General features: G+C 39.6%; 1 protein-coding gene across 1 annotated transcript; it reads left to right on the top strand.

Annotated features, from left to right (window-relative positions):
• The first annotated feature begins 476 nt into the window (after positions 1-476).
• On the top strand, positions 477-16,573 carry ube2j1 (ubiquitin-conjugating enzyme E2, J1). Its single transcript, XM_066690601.1, has 8 exons — positions 477-877; positions 9,766-9,839; positions 10,082-10,213; positions 10,658-10,742; positions 12,410-12,515; positions 13,456-13,591; positions 13,809-13,946; positions 15,882-16,573. Exons 1-8 carry the CDS (start codon positions 847-849, stop codon positions 16,149-16,151), a joined length of 972 nt encoding a protein of 323 aa, XP_066546698.1. The 5' UTR covers positions 477-846; the 3' UTR covers positions 16,152-16,573.
• The last annotated feature ends 314 nt before the right edge of the window (positions 16,574-16,887 follow it).

Below are 16,887 nucleotides of genomic sequence, written 5' to 3'. Positions count from 1 at the left end.
ATTAAATATTAAAACAGAGAGAGAGGCCGTTGTGAAATATCATTCTGAAAGGGTTCTTCCAGGGCTATTTTTTCTGCAAGTTAAACCCCCATATCATTTGCCATCAGTTCCCATCACTTTTGTAATTGTCTCTTACCAGGAATTAAAAATATTTAGTTAAACTACCCAGTAACATAATGAGCATTTAACTGAGTATGAAGCTATTACATTATGTTCACATAAAACAATATGACAAAATATGCAGTCTGCCTTTGTTGAACTCTGCCTACTTGCTAGATATAATACACAGCACCCATCAAATGTGCTGTGTAAATAATATTACACTTGTCAGATTATAATAAGTTGAGGTTAATACCATTAACCTACTGCAGCACCATAACATAGGACTACGTCATACACTGTCACACAAGCAGCCCAGTCTGCTGTTCACACTGGCAGGCGCTCAGCGCTATGCAGCTGTTTCCCGGCCCCGGATTATAAATAAAGTTTTGTTTTTCAAAATCGTCTTCAGTTCCTGTTTTCCGTGTTTTCATGTGACATTTTCGTAAATCGACAGAAGGTGAAAGCAAACCTGTCACCGTCCCATGAACGAAACTAGGAGGATCTACACATCTTATGCCACGTCAGGACATGTAAATTAACAGCACAGTCGCCACCACACGATAAGCAGACGACATGTCTGTGTAGCGCACTGCTTCTCTGGCCGGGCTATGGGAACTTTTCGGTACCAGAAATAAACAAACAAAAAGTGACACTTGGAAATCGCTCGGACCAAAGCGGGCTGGACTCCGTGAGCGCCAGACGTACGGGCTCCCGGTTTTGCCGTGTCCATCTGCACAGGTAGAGATGGAAAGCAAGTACAACCTCAAGAGCCCCGGTAAGTGCCACGGGTTTAAAGATACTTAAAGACGACGATGGCTCAGTTTGAATTACTTCCGTGTGTCTCTGCTACCCCTGTAAACTGCAGCCTCCTGAGATGCTCATAATGCATGTAACACTAACAGACATAATTGTGTAGTCCGTTATGGAAATAATGTACTCTTGCCTAATCTCTATTAAAAATAGTACCAGCATGCAGATTTATTTGAGCTGTTTGGCAGCACTCTATGGCCCTACTTATATGATGATTATGTAGTCGTGTCATGATTGTGTTGTTATTTATTTATTTTTTAAGTATCGAGAATCAACCCCCATTATTTCCCTTGTGGTCTGGCAGTGATCCGCCCTGTTGACAGGCCGCTCCAGCGCACACATGCGCACACATGCGCACACATGCACACAGTGGAGGAGTGTAATTCCTATGTTCATGTTCAGAAACTACCACTTCAGTTTTTTTTTTTTTTTTTTTTTTTTTTTTTTACTTTCTAAGCCCAGGAACATTTATTTTACTGATGAAAATTAAATCTTGAGCAGCATTGAGGAGGGTTCGGTGTGCATTATATCGTCTTGTATAGGATGACGTCAAAATAGTATGAGGACAACTCTACCTGACATTACATTAAGGGCATATATCGCATATCTCACAACGTGTGGGATCGCATTACACCACATCTATAAGTGACATTCAAATCGAAAATACACACTATCGAGTTGTTGTTGGCTGTAGTTATTTGATACTAGTGCCAATGGGGGTTTACACAGGTACTTCATCCCTCTTAATATACTTATTACATATGTCAACTAAACTATTTTAGGTTTCTACTTCTTGCAAGACATGGGTTTAAATAGTGTTTATAGCCCCTGTAAGCACACTCTCACGAGTGAAGTATTTTTTAATATTTATGTAAAATAGAGGTATTTTATGCTGAACTGTCAGAGCATCAAGTGTCTCAGCTTTGACAACTAAATAACTTAACTGTTGTAGGAAAAAGCAGCTTATTCATACTATACATAGGGATTTTATAAAAACAATAATAAACAGTTTTGCAATAAGGCTTGACAATACAATTTATCCACTGCTAGTTGTCCTCTCAACTCTCAGCCTTAATGGAAAACACTCACTTTTGTGTGTATGTTTTAAAGGTGTGGTGTTGATTTATTTATTTAGCGTATATTATTGATCATGCTTTTATTTAGGGTTTCCCTGCTTTAGAATGATCACTAAACTGGTATTTTAGATTATGTACTATACAGCAGCTGATGCCAGTTTAATATCCAGCAGAGTTTCTTGCAACCTGTGTCCCCCGTGCATTCTGCAGTGAGCAGGGATCTTAAACCCATACACAATAATCTCCCATGTTTCTTATATACTTTTCTATTTGTTTGTTTGTTTTCATCACATGTGTGTGGCTGAAGGATACAGTTAAAGTGCTTGGAAAGTGACTTGTCTTGTAAGGTCACTGCTGGATTATGCAACTCTGTTTCCTTATATGTTGGGCAAACCCCAAATAGGCTCCAGTGACAATGAAAATGTATTATGTAACAAGATTTTATGTTCTGAATTATAATCCCTCACCAATAGCAGTTGACTGAAAACCTTTATGCCACAGGAGTCAGGCCTATCTGCGAGGAGAGGCTTTTCCTGTCACTTTTATTTATTGTTATTAGAGAATGGGGGTGGAGTGGGGGGGATACATAGGAAAATAGACTTTCCCAAAATTGAAGAGGGTAGCGCAATGTCAGCCTCAATATAAAAGCATCTGGAGACAGAGGAGGGTGACTCGGGCTCTCGTTGTTGCCACAGGCTATCAAAACCATTTCTTCGCTTTCTGCCAAGATGCAGCTGTAATGTATTTCGGGATCAGACCAAATCAAAGAGATTATACTTGACACTAACATTTGCAATAATAAAACGTTTCCCTAAATCCCTGCTATTGTCATGCAAATGTTCTGTTCTAGACTATAATATATGGAATATCATCTTGAGCCCAGCATATTATGAGTTTTATTTATATATATATATATATATATATATATATATATATATATATATATATATATATATATATTGCAAGTTAGTGGTGTAGTTAGCTATTGATTCTGAATGAATTGATCATTTATTTCTTCTAAACATATCTGTATTTTATTTATTTTATTGCTGCTGTTGTTTTTTTAAGAAAACGTAAAGCAACTTACGGGATCCATCAAGATTTCCACTCAGTAGTGTGAGGTGAATTAAATTATACAGAAAAAATTTAAAGGGAATGTTCAAGTATATGAAAAATTATAATTTCTTACTGTGTGCAGTTATTTAGAAGGAAAATAGTAGACTAACTTATTTACCTTGGGGTGTTGGAGTGCTGTATTATTTATGCAAAATACAGCATGTAATGGATACAGAAGGGAGTATTTGCAAGATGTTAAATTGCCTAAATATCAGTTTAAGTGGCTGTCCTGTATGACACCTGCACATCTAAAAACAAAAAGCTTTGCTATAATCTCTGAAGACATGCATGGCTGATTTTCTCTTTTCTAATTTAAAGTCTCTACAAACAGTTAGCACATCAGTTGCAATTGCTAATGACATAATCCTAAAGTTACAATTCAATGTTGGTACCATTCAGTGTTTCCTAAATAAAAAAATGAATAAAATGTGCTTGAATATGATAAATGCAATGCTGTAAGCTCTTAGGGCTTATTCTTCAAAGAGACGGAGGGATCCAAAACGCAAAGTCTTAATCACTAAACAAAATGAGTTCTGCTGAAGACCACGTGGTTCTGGCTGAGGTGCTTTCTGTTATGGTTAATGTATTTGCAAATCTTATTGTAACATATGAACTTTACAATGTAAAATGTGTGCACGCTTTGGAATGTAACTGGTATAATATTAGTTGCATGGAGCAAGTAGTGCTATCTAAAATACATACAGAGGCTACTGTAAATTAAATAGGCTAATACTTAAGTTGTGAGAACTTTTTAGACTCTTGCATGGTTGGATTTGCTGAATATCTTGGAAGACTAGAATACAGCTGTTTTTTTCTATAATTACTGTAATATGATGTATAACACAGAAGAGTACACAATTTTGAAATGTGTTACTTGATATTGCCAGAAAAAAAAATGCTTTTGAAGGAGTGAAGTCTTTTTTCTTTCCTTTGCTGACTCAAACCCTTATTGGATATAACTGTTATGCGACATTTAACACAAGGTCAAGATTATTCTTGCCTGTTATGGTCACTCTGTAGCTTAGAAGAAGAAACATGGTTGTCTGCTCTTGGTAAAGAGGTTTTAGTTTGAGATGTTATAACTGCAGTTCTACTACAATTCGGGTTTTATTTGCATGGGGGTATTCTCTGGGATTTCTATCTTGTTTATTTGTGTGTTCTGCATTTCCTTAATAATGAATGTAGTTTAGCAATCATTAGTTTAAAAATAAATAATGTATAAATATGAATGGTTAAAATACTTACAGTAACAACCTTGTAGGAACATTTAAGGTCTGATCTCTACTGATAATGCGTACTTGGCTGTGTACTGTCTTCTATGTTAGACCTAGTGTACGAGGACAGAATATTATAGGCAATGAAAGCAACAGTATACTATTGCATATATGCTTTAGCTGAATAGTACAGAGTATCACATATAAGAGGATATCGGTGTTGAGACTCCTGGAGGAAATACGTTTGATTTAATCATATACAGGATCAGACTGTTTTGCATTATTTAGCTCTTGTCTACCTAATCTAATGTCCACTAAAAGGAAGGTTATTTTATTTTCTTACAAATCAGATGACTTCCATAGCAACTATATTTGCTTTATGTATTTGATGTCCTTGACTCTTGCAGGTGAACTAGAGTTTATTTTGGTTTCTTTGTACATAGCTTCACATGCAACATGGAAAAAATCCTCAAGTATTTGAAGGATATGCATTGCATAACAGAATTTCTGGCCTTGAGCCTTGTTTTCAAATGCAACATGTGAATTTTAAGCAGTCTTTCGAATTGTAATTTCTCTTTGAACTTTAGATGAAATCCTTAATTCATTGTTATCGGTATCCAAGTTTTGTATAAATGTTCTTTAAGCATCTTCTGAAATGAAAGTAGGACAAGTTTTATACATTAAAATGTGCATGTGTCGAGGCTGGAGGAGGGGGGCATCAGCTCTCACGTCTAATAGCAAATTATGAAATGGCATAAATAAAACTACAGTACAGTCCATTTCAGCTAAGCAGGTATTTTACATCTACTTATGTACACACACACACACACACACACACGCACACGCACACCAAAAATAAATAAATAAATAAATTACATCTATTACTACTTTTCTGACATTTCCTCATATTTTCAGAGCAAATTAAATCGGTAGCTACATCATATTACAGTACAGGCTAAGCTTTATACTAACAGTATCTAGCATTATTTAGATTTTTCCAGGAACTCACAAATCACCTTAGCTGCTTGTATATTGAGTAACACAAGCATGAGCAAGTTACATTGTACTTGTTTTGTAATGAGCACAGACAGTTTAATATGTTACATTGTCTTCTTTTCCTTTGCTTTGCACTAGCATCAGCATATAACTCCCAACATTTCTGTATCTTCACACTTGCTCAAAAGAAGTGCCCCTTCATGGTGAAACCCAGGATCTCCGGCCCACCACGGCCTTGGCAGAAACTGTCAGGACACATTACGCTCCCAACTTGCCCAGCTGTCACTTCAGATTGTTTTTTTTTTACCTACTGTAGCGGGGGCTAAATTGGATTTACACCCACACAGTCAGAGCAAGAGATGCTGCACACAGCTGCCCTTCTCCCACAGGGCTCTGAAAAATAGGTGCCCCCACCCCCCCTTTTACGCTATCGCTCTTTTCAAGCAGAATGTTTTATTTATTTTATTTATTTTAACTAACTGAACTGCTGATATATCAGTCAGCTGAGTTTGTCACAGTCACATTCAGAAATGGCACTAGAGTAGTGTTACACTGTACTGATGTTTTCTCCATTTTCGGGCTCTGTTGCTCCCTTGTGAGGGTTATTCAACTTCCTTATGGTACCATGTGTTTTGTAATTTTACAAAGATAAAGTTTCAAAGTTGATGAAAATGAGCGAAATGCACTTATTAGATTTATGCCAAGACTATACTTTTATGTTCAGTAAAAAAAAAAGTGTAATGTTTGGATTTAATTTTTTTTAAAAAGTAACTTTAAATTTGACTTTTAGAGTACTTTTTAGGATTCAGAACTTTTCACTGTTGTGCAAGATGGAAGAGGGACTAACCATAGAAAACTTCACTACAACCTACAGGAGTTTTACTGAACAAGGATTAAAGTCTTCTTTGTATAACAGTTGCTTGAAGTGTAAAAATAATGAAAGAGTTATATAACTCTTATTTCATTGCAAAAGCTAGTAGTTTAATTTTGCTTTCATTCTGCCATCTTGCTGCAAAATGTCCTGTAAGCTTTGATGTTGCTAAATTCACCCCTTGAAATGGTTATTTTTTCTGCAGATTTCTGATTTCTTATTAAAATATGGATGATAGTCATGCTTGCAAAGTTTTCATAGGTAGATACCACTTTATATTGAATTTCCTTTTAAAAAGATACATGGAGTGAAATTAATACAAATGAATGCATAAAGCAGAATTCGTATTATAGTAAAGGAAGGAAACGAGATCAGTCCTTTTAAGTAGGGAACAACATAGCCAAAGGAGAACCTGAGAATTGAGCCTGTTTAATGAGAAAAATCAATGTGTTTGAACAAGGTTTTGATATTATTAGATATGTGCTTGCAGTGATGTGAAGATCATGTGCTGTCAGAAAACACTGATAAAGTTACATTATTTGTGGATATTGTCAGGGAAGGGAAGAGTTTGTTTCTTAAACTATAGGGTTGATGACAAGCAATCTCCCCCAGTAGCTATTGGCCAGTGACTCATTCAGTGAAGAAAGTAAAAACCACTAAATACATTACTGATCATCAAAGCTGTTAAATTCTATTATGTAATGATTGTTTGTTGAATAAACAAGTAGACATATTTTACCTTGCTTCTAAATATGATGAGCCTTTCAAATAATTATTATTTACTTATTAAAAAAAAAAAAAATCTCAAAGTAGACCTACCTCTTTACTGTTTTATAGTAATCATTCTCTATATGTCACTAGGCTTAAAGCTAGCACAACATAATCTATTTTAAATCCTTAAGGGTTTAGCATTCAATATCTGTCATGAATACCATTAGTCATATAATAGCTTGGTGATGTCTGTGAGGGAAGTAGACCTTCCCCATAGGCTGATGTGCTATTAAATCCATAGCTGAACAAGTCTTGGATATCCTGTGAGAAACAGATGTTTCAACAGCACTGTATTTCCAGAATTGTGGATTCTGTGCCTCTAGGGAAATGCCATCTTGGCATCTCACTGATTCCATATTGCAGTCAATACAGTTTCCTACAGTAAACATGTAGGCTAGCAATAATAGCTGGAACTGGATCATTATCTTTAGATCTCCTTGTTATCTTTAGTTCTTCTATATGTTACCAATATGTAGTTTGTATTTGGGTTTGTTGCTCTGGTATATGGAATATATAAAGTACCTTGAATGTCTGAGTTTCACAAAAGAAATCTTCAAGTGGAATTTGGTGCTAGTCTCTGTGGAGGCAGCCCATTTGTCAGTTGGCGGTGGGGGGTCTCCAGCATGGACGTCTGTCGTACTTTGGTGAGCACAGGCCTGTGATGTAAAAGCTGTCTCCTTAAGTCCTTTACCACAATCCTAAATTTCTCAGTTAGGAAGGTATATGAATTTGTGTATATACAGTGAGGGAAAAAAGTATTTGATCCCCTGCTGATTTTGTACGTTTACCCACTGACAAAGAAATGATCAGTCTATAATTTTAATGGTAGGTGTATTTTAACAGTGAGAGACAGAATAACAACAAAAAAATCCAGAAAAACGCATTTCAAAAAAGTTATACATTGATTTGCATGTTAACGAGGGAAATAAGTATTTGACCCCTTCGACTTAGTACTTGGTGGCAAAACCCTTGTTGGCAATCACAGAGGTCAGACGTTTCTTGTAGTTGGCCACCAGGTTTGCACACATCTCAGGAGGGATTTTGTCCCACTCCTCTTTGCAGATCCTCTCCAAGTCATTAAGGTTTCAAGGCTGACGTTTGACAACTCGAACCTTCAGCTCCCTCCACAGATTTTCTATGGGATTAAGGTCTGGAGACTGGCTAGGCCACCCCAGGACCTTAATGTGCTTCTTCTTGAGCCACTCCTTTGTTGCCTTGGTTGTGTGTTTTGGGTCATTGTCATGCTGGAATACCCATCCACGACCCATTTTCAATGCCCTGGCTGAGGGAAGGAGGTTCTCACCCAAGATTTGACGGTACATGGCCCCGTCCATCGTCCCTTTGATGCGGTGCAGTTGTCCTGTCCCCTTAGCAGAAAAACACCCCCAAAGCATAATGTTTCCACCTCCATGTTTGACGGTGGGGATGGTGTTCTTGGGGTCATTCCTCCTCCTCCAAACACGGCGAGTTGAGTTGATGCCAAAGAGCTCGATTTTGGTCTCATCTGACCACAACACTTTCACCCAGTTCTCCTCTGAATCATTCAGATGTTCATTGGCAAACTTCAGACGGGCCTGTACATGTGCTTTCTTGAGCAGGGGGACCTTGCGGGCGCTGCAGGATTTCAGTCCTTCACGACGTAGTGTGTTACCAATTGTTTTCTTGGTGACTATGGTCCTAGCTGCCTTGAGATCATTAACAAGATCCTCCCCTGTAGTTCTGGGCTGATTCCTCACCGTTCTCATGATCATTGAAACTCCACGAGGTGAGATCTTGCATGGAGCCCCAGACCGAGGGAGACTGATAGTTATTTTGTGTTTCTTCCATTTGCGAATAATCGCACCAACTGTTGTCACCTTCTCACCAAGCTGCTTGGCGATGGTCTTGTAGCCCATTCCAGCCTTGTGTAGGTCTACAATCTTGTCCCTGACATCCTTGGACAGCTCTTTGGTCTTGGCCATGGTGGAGAGTTTGGAATCTGATTGATTGATTGCTTCTGTGGACAGGTGTCTTTTATACAGGTAATGAGCTGAGATTAGGAGCACTCCCTTTAAGAGAGTGCTTCTAATCTCAGCTCGTTACCTGTATAAAAGACACCTGGGAGCCAGAAATCTTGCTGATGGATCAAATACTTATTTCCCTCATTAACATGCAAATCAATTTATAACTTTTTTGAAATGCGTTTTTCTGGATTTTGTTGTTGTTATTCTTTCTCTCACTGTTAAAATACACCTACCATTAAAATTATAGACTGATCATTTCTTTGTCAGTGGACAAACATACAAAATCAGCAGGGGATCAAATACTTTTTTCCCTCACTGTATTTTCCAAAATAAGGTTGTATGATTTACAATGGTGATTAAGTGTTTTGTAAACTCACAGGACTTACCTTGAAAACAAATTGCTAACCTGCTGAAACAAGAGAGGAAAATACATATCAAGGATGGGAGAGGAAAAACTGGTGGTCTATCTGGTCAGTGCCAGTCTAAACCACAACACTTGGGTCGTGTTGGAGAAAGAGCATTCACCCCCCTCTGAAAGGATGTTAGCATGTTAGCAACCATTCTACTTCTGCTTCCAATGATCTACCGGTTTCTGTGAAAGAGCCTTTCCAGGAATGAATTGTGAAATAGTTCACTGTTCAAGGATGGACTACTTGTTCTCTTGGCTTTCCCAGTGAGAGCATCTTTACAGTGCATCTCTTGGGTGAACTGCAGGCTTTTTTTTCTATGTCACTTGGAATAACCATTGCACGATTGCAGCTGTATCTCCTTGAGAAATGAGTGTCTTAATTTTTGTGTACCTGCAGCTGTGAAGCGGCTGATGAAGGAAGCAGCTGAACTCAGGGATCCGACAGAACATTACCATGCACAGCCCTTAGAGGTGAGACGAGCTACAGCAGACAACTGACCCCGCTGTAGCTACTGCGGACAACTGACCCTGATTTCCTCTTGTTTCACTGTCTTGAGATGCTGTATATTGAATACAAGTGTCCCTCTTTATAGAGTCTCCAATTCTAATTTTGTCTGTAATTGAATGACTGAAATACAGCTTAATTTTTCAGATTTGAGCATTGAGCATCATGTTTTCTATTTTGTTTTACATTTTTATTGTCTTGCTTTCAGGATAATCTTTTTGAGTGGCATTTCTCAGTACGGGGGCCTCCTGACTCTGATTTCGACGGTGGCGTGTATCATGGGAGAATAGTACTTCCTCCAGAATACCCTATGAAGCCTCCCAGCATTATACTCCTCACCGTGAGAACCTATTATCTCTGTGCAATATTTCGCTTCTGCTTCAGCTGATAAACTTCATCCAAGAGAGCCCAGTTTACCTGATCTGAACTTACTGGGCTTATAAACAGGGTCAGCACTTAGCTAGCCTTGGCTTGTTCATTGTTCAGATGTAAATTGCTTTAGTTTTTGGTTGATGGGGAGAAGGTTGTGGCTACAAACAGTGATTACAACAGTGCTGTCAAGATGAACAGATATATTGATCTAAATGAAGGCAGCTCAGTGTCACTTTACCCTTATTTAATGACCTGATTCATTTTTATAACATTCACAAGTGTGCAGCTTGTTTTTATTTGGTGTCACCCCTCTCATTTTCTACACTGTTTTTACATATTTTCATAGATGAATTGTAGAACAACAATGTTTTTTTTTTTTTTGTATGGTGTTAATACGCAGTTCTTCTTTCAGCCCAATGGAAGATTTGAAATTGGCAAGAAGATCTGCCTGAGCATCTCAGGACACCACCCCGAGACCTGGCAGCCCTCCTGGAGCAGTAAGTACAGATACGCCTCTCTCGTGATCAGGGATATCCACATTCAGAACACACGTCTATACGCCAGTCAGCTTCCCTTCTTCAGCCATGCAAAAATGATCGGAACATTTTGGATGGAAAAAGAAAGACACACAGGAATACTAGGAAGGACTATGCAAAGAACAATGATTTTGGTTTTCGGATTTAAATATTGAAATGCATACACAAAAGACTAGGATGTTTTTTTTTTTTTCTTGTATAAATGAACTTCTATTTCTGTTTACAAAAAAGGAAAAATTAGACGTATCATTTGTCAACCAAATTGGTGGGAGTTGTTTATTTTGTGTTAGAAAGCAATTGAATGGGCCTCAAATTTGAATCTTGCGGGTAATGCAAAAATCTAAAACTGAGTCCAGGAGTCACATGCTCACCCACTGGCTATAGAGATTGTAGGGTGCGTTTGGTTCTTACATCACTCTCTGGTGGACAGGTTTCTTATCTAGAGTCAGCTTGCAGTTTTCCTCAAGCACATTGTGTCACTCTTCTGCTGTCAGTCCTCCCCTATTTTTCTCTCAATTTTAAGCGTATGCTTCTTATGCAATTAAACTGTTTAAACCTCTTTGAAAAGGTCGTCTCAGCCTGTCAGAAATCATTTCACGCCTCCAATCCAACATGCTAGTGTTTTGGAATTGTATTGCACATGGACTACAGTAATCTTTACACATCCCCTGATCTAGTATGTTCATGTGAAGTTGAATTGTTCAGGCAATATGAGAGAACTATGGAAGGTCCACACACAACTGTAGGAGCTGGTCTTTTCTGATGGCCCGTTTATAAAATATAAAACTCTTATAGGCAGTGAGTGCTGTACTGGTGGTTTCTCCTCCTGATTCAGTGACCGTTATGAAAGGAGAGTGGAAGCAAATTACATTGGTGACTTTCTTGAAGTGTTCATGATTTTTCAACCAGCAGAGAAACAAAAAAAACAGTCCAACAGAGTGGAGCACAGTCACAAACATCTCTATAGACCCTGCATTTACTTCTGCAGGACTGCTTGTGTACTACTGTCCAAGATACAAGAATGGAGACACTAGTATTTTACTTTTTTCCTTAACGTTTCACATTGGCACTTGATTGAACATCTAGCTAGTATGAGTGAAAATCATTTTATTGGCACAAACAGCAAATCCACCCTTGTAACATATAGTTCACGGTCTAAAATGTTTAAGGTTCAGTATATCTTTTTTAGACGTTCCCAATAAATAAATAAAAAACACCTTGTATTTCTGATTAGGTCTTGCACATTCAAATTGTGGGTAATGTCACTCTCACCATGTTGCAAGGTGTTTTTTTGTTTTTATTTATTATATTGATTGACACTCTTGTTTAACCTTATGTTTGTCCAATGCAAGCAGATTGGGAAAGTCATCTCAGTCAGGGTATTTTGAGGAGAAACACAAAGGGGATTCTGTCCTTATAGAGGCACTGTAAATCCAGGCTTATGCAAGGGGAAAAAAATGGCAACAACAAAAGCCTTACTTCAGATTACATAACACGGGTGTTTAACTTGACAGACTGCTGTTCTTTCATGTGAATTATAGACTCATTTAATTTAATGTTGCATTACAGGTTTGGGGTTTTTGATTTGAATTCCCCCCCCTCTTCCTTTTGTATTTTTTCTCTTTCAGTCAGAACTGCTCTAATAGCTATTATCGGATTCATGCCCACCAAAGGAGAGGGTGCAATAGGTTCTCTTGATTACACTCCTGAGGAGAGGAAAGCACTGGCCAAAAAGTAAGTTGATTTGGATTGAAAAATGATTAAATGTAAATATTAGCCCTGCCCACCTAAACCTACCACACACACTAAATGTAAATATTTTCAATTATAAGGTGAAAGTTAATTCTGTGTGTGGGAGAGAACAGAGTTTAGATTAATGTGTGTTTATATGCAGATCCACTGCTGTTTGGTTAATGTAAGTGGACCCCATGCATCTAATCCCCATTTAACAGCAGCGGTTTAATCCATACTTTGCCAATTGCTACATTTAGGTCACAATACAACGTGTATTGTAGTGTGTATACATGTATGCCAGACCTTCCTTCATGACTTCCTTGCGTGTTATGATTGATGAATAACCGGACTTGGATGGAAAGAGCCTTAATGACTGACTGTTTCATTAACAGACAAATTCAATGTGATAGGCAGAGCATGTCCTCCTCTATAAATAAAGCTCGGCCCTTATCGTTCTGATTAAAGTGTTGCCACACAGTGCCTGAGGCTGAGACAGAGCTCTTATTTTGTAGAGAGTTTGCCCTTTTGACTTGTGTGTGTTCAAATATTGAACTCGCAAACAAGGCTGCCAGGTTTCGACATGAATTCGGAAACGACATCCGTTTGTTTATTTAATCACACCCAGTTTGAGGAAAATAGCTCATGGGGCGGGGGGGGGGGTGTCTCACGATCGACTGGTACCTCACAATCGACCTGTTGGGGATCCTTGACCTAGGCCAGTAGGCAGCTTCCATACACTGGAGGTAGAACGGTTTACCCAAAAGTCCTTGGATGTATGTGAATAAAGATTATGTTGTCCAACTGGTCAAACATTGGTCCTCAGTGGCATGAAATCTCGCCAGAATTAGTTACGGCCCCTTTCAGGTTAGATGCTGAATGCAGGCAAGGCGACCTCCTGTACAGCTTCCCATTGTCAACCATTTACGTGCTGACTTTTCAGGTCCCAGGACTTCTGCTGTGAAGCTTGTGGCTGCACCATGAGGACTGCTCTGCTTCCTCCCACCTCCAACAGCAACCCCAGCCAGGAGGACAAGGAAGCCAAAGAACTAGCCAGACAGATCAGCTTTAAGCTGCCAGTAAGTTTAAGTTTTAGTGGTGGTATTTAATTTGTTGAGGGGAAAAAAACTAAACCAAAAACACTCTCTTCTCAAATATTTTCTAATGACTAAGTGTGAGCTGCCCACTGTTCACAAAATCGGGTTGGATTGTAGAAATCGTGTAGTCTGACCCCAGCTTTAGATAAGAGTGATGGTAAGCAATGTTAAATTAGAGAGCTGTTTTTGTGCTCCACAGGCAGAGTCAAGTACATCCAGTAAAGCTGACCAGAGCCAGGGAGCAGAGAGTGAGCCCCCCTCTGAGTCTGAGATGCTGCCACAGGCCTCTGCATCAAGGGAACAAGCAGCAATGGCCGCCACTGCCCAGCCTGACCAGGTGAGACTCAGTTTTATTGTGAGACAATAGCACCTTTATGTTCAATCCAGACTGCACCTTGACATCAGCTCTGACCTTATCTCTTCCCTCGCTGTTCTGTCATGGGAACCTTACGCCATGTTGTAATTGTACCATGATATTTAAAAGTTGGTCATAAGGGGGAGCACAATCTATACACTTCCTAGACAACTAGGTTTAATTTTAACATGGAGTATATGAAATTATCATCTCTCAATGTGTCCCCTTTTTCTGGTAGTGGTTTATGTACTATTGCAAAACTTCAGAATGTCTCTCCTGTTACTGTGGGCGAGTGATTTGACACACAGGTGACAGGTTCACATTCAGGCGCAGTGCCACTCCACACCTGACAGCTGGAGTTGCCAGGTTTTATGCAAGAGTTGTCTGAAAGGCAGCAGAATTCAGAGGGGCGTAGTCGGCAGGGATATAGCGAGTCCGGTTCAACAGTGGCTATATGTCAGAGTGGTAGTGGTATATCAGAAGGATGTGTGCTACACAATTCTCAGATGGGTTACAACTGCTGGAAAAACAACAACAACAACAACATAAATTAAGATGATTGTCAGTATAATGTTATAGACCTCATTGGCTCAATGTAAGCGTGACTAGCATTTTAAAACCGTGAGGACAATAAATATCTATAGCTCAGATTACGTTGTCCTGGAAGAAATTAGCACCGCAACAACAGATTAGAAATGGCAGTTTTAGTGAGACACTGATCTTCGAGTCTGCTATTCAGAAACCTGTAAGTGTAGCCTGAATCTCTAAAATGCAACTAATAGATTTTTCGGAGCGTAGATAGCTTTATCACCATCTGGCCGAATCTGTGGGTGCCATTATTGTTGTGCAGTGTACTGTTCAGACTCGGCATTCTTAACAGAGATTGGAGATGGAGTGTAGCGTTTCAGTTCTGTGCAAGGGAAATCACGCCCATTTAAAGTAGAAATTCCAAGTGCTATTGTAGAATCGGCAAGTGATTTCAGTTTCATTCAAGGTATTTCCTCCCACTAAGCCGAGTTTTATTGTAAAAATAACCAGGGCTTTAAAAAATAGTTGTAGAAGTGCAATATACCTAAATACACCACAAGGATTTATCCCTTAATATTGAGAGGCCAGAGTAACTTTTACATAACTGATCCTTTAAAGATGTTGGCATTGGTCCAGGACAGACACTGGCTTCAAGTAAATGCAGGCTGGTATTCGGTGATAAATTGTGGTCAAATCCTGGATAAGCTGTGTTTCAACAGTGACACTGCTAGAGATGAGTGGGGGAAGAAGTAGAAAAAATAAAATAAAAAAGCGTAAAAAAACGTCAGACCATCTGCTGTGCCATGTGACGTGCTTTCCTGCTCTAAGATCAATGTTTGGTTTCCAGTTCAGAATAGAATAAAATCAGATTTCTTCAGATTTGTGTGTGTGCAGTCTATGAAGCTGGCTTTACAATGTTGCAGTCATTAGAGGGTGCTGTCATCTACTATGAGACTCACAGCAGCTCTTCCTGGGTGGCAGCGCAGCCATCTGATCGGCTGAGGCTGCAGGAAATCCCAACTCTCTGCCAGTCTTTGACTCGTGGGTGACCAGACTGAATTGTGTTGGTATGACACAGTCCCCCTCGAGCCTCTTTTTAATTGGGCAGAGTACGGTTTACTCCAAATTAAAGCAGTGCTCCGTCTGACGTCTGTCTGGTCTATTCACCCAGCGTTACTTTAAATAAAACTTCCCCTTATAGGCTTTCAAAAGAAGAAATAAATAAAGAAAAAAAGAAACCTTCAGACTCCAAATGTTTTCTGACAGCAACATTTCCTCTTAGTCAGTCCAAGTTTTCTTCTCAAAAGGCACGTGCAAAAATGTTTGCAGCTGTGATGTGATGTCAGTATGAAAAAAAACATCCGCCAGTGTTCTTGTGCTGTGTTTCAGGCTGAAGCTCAACCTGCCCCCAGCGAAGAAGCCCCCCCGGCCATCCCCAGCAGCCGTCCTCTGAGTCCCCGGCAGCGACGTGCCCAGCAGCAGACGCAGCACCCCCGGAGGCCAGCCTCGCCCGCCTTCCCCCCGGCCCAGCAGCGCGCTCCGGATGCCAGTCACACCGGCTCAGCCATCCTGATCGTGGTGCTCACCCTTGCCCTGGCAGCCCTCATCTTCCGCAGAATCTACCTGGCCAACGAGTACAAGTTTGATTATGAACTGTAGCCCCCCCGCTGTGCTGCATCCCTCCCACAGCCCAGATTGGACACATTACAGCAGCTTCTAATCCTGTAGACTATTATATCATCAGTTGGTTTAGAGCTGTGTTTTTAGGTGGCTTTCAGGCAGTAAGTAAAGAGGATTTGCCTCCACTGTTTTGTCTACACTATTGGTGTAACTTATCAATCTGAAGATGAAGGTCAAAGAAGCAGACAACCTTCTTATGTTTTTTTTGTTTTTCCCAAACTCTCACAAAGCAGGAGGGAAAAAAAAAACATTAAAATCTGTCTGTCTTCTCTGCCTGTCGCTTAACATGCTCTTAAAATTAATCACTTTACGTATTGCAAATCTGTATATTAACTTTGAACTGCGTGCTTCCAAATGTTTACTTAGAAATATTAAATATTAAACAGCTGAAAATAAAGGTTCATCATTGGTAGCCTTTTTTTTTCCCCTACTTATTGTGAATCAGTGCTCTTCAGTTGTAGTGTAGCAGTCTGGGAATGTGACATGGACTGGAGGCCTGGCAGTGCGTGTGTCTGGTTTTTCTTTTTGTTTGCATGCGTGTGTGTGTTTGTCGGTTCCTTGTGTCAGGGGTGGGGCAGATCGATTGGGGAGCAGATTTGATGAGTGGGAAATTATGGTGGCTTCCGGGGTCAAAGGCTGGCCCCGTGTGGGAAAGGGTGGGGCAGGGGCATAGATATATATCCGGGTTCCCCGGTCCCTCAGGGAGATGAGAATT

Source organism: Amia ocellicauda, chromosome 1 (assembly GCF_036373705.1).
Source record: "Amia ocellicauda isolate fAmiCal2 chromosome 1, fAmiCal2.hap1, whole genome shotgun sequence".
NCBI classification, from domain to species: Eukaryota; Metazoa; Chordata; class Actinopteri; order Amiiformes; family Amiidae; genus Amia; species Amia ocellicauda.
The sequence above is the reverse complement of the archived record's forward strand: the minus strand, read 5'-3'. Positions and strand labels throughout refer to the sequence as shown.

What these genes read in the sequence shown, in the direction of transcription:
- ube2j1 (XM_066690601.1), top strand. Translation starts at nt 847, where the DNA reads ATGGAAAGCAAGTACAACCTCAAGAGCCCCG. An exon ending in CTGGCAGCCCTCCTGGAGCA is followed by an intron (nt 10,743 to 12,409) that starts GTAAGTACAGAT and finishes TTTCTCTTTCAG; the next exon opens with TCAGAACTGCTCTAATAGCT. An exon ending in CCACTGCCCAGCCTGACCAG is followed by an intron (nt 13,947 to 15,881) that starts GTGAGACTCAGT and finishes GCTGTGTTTCAG; the next exon opens with GCTGAAGCTCAACCTGCCCC.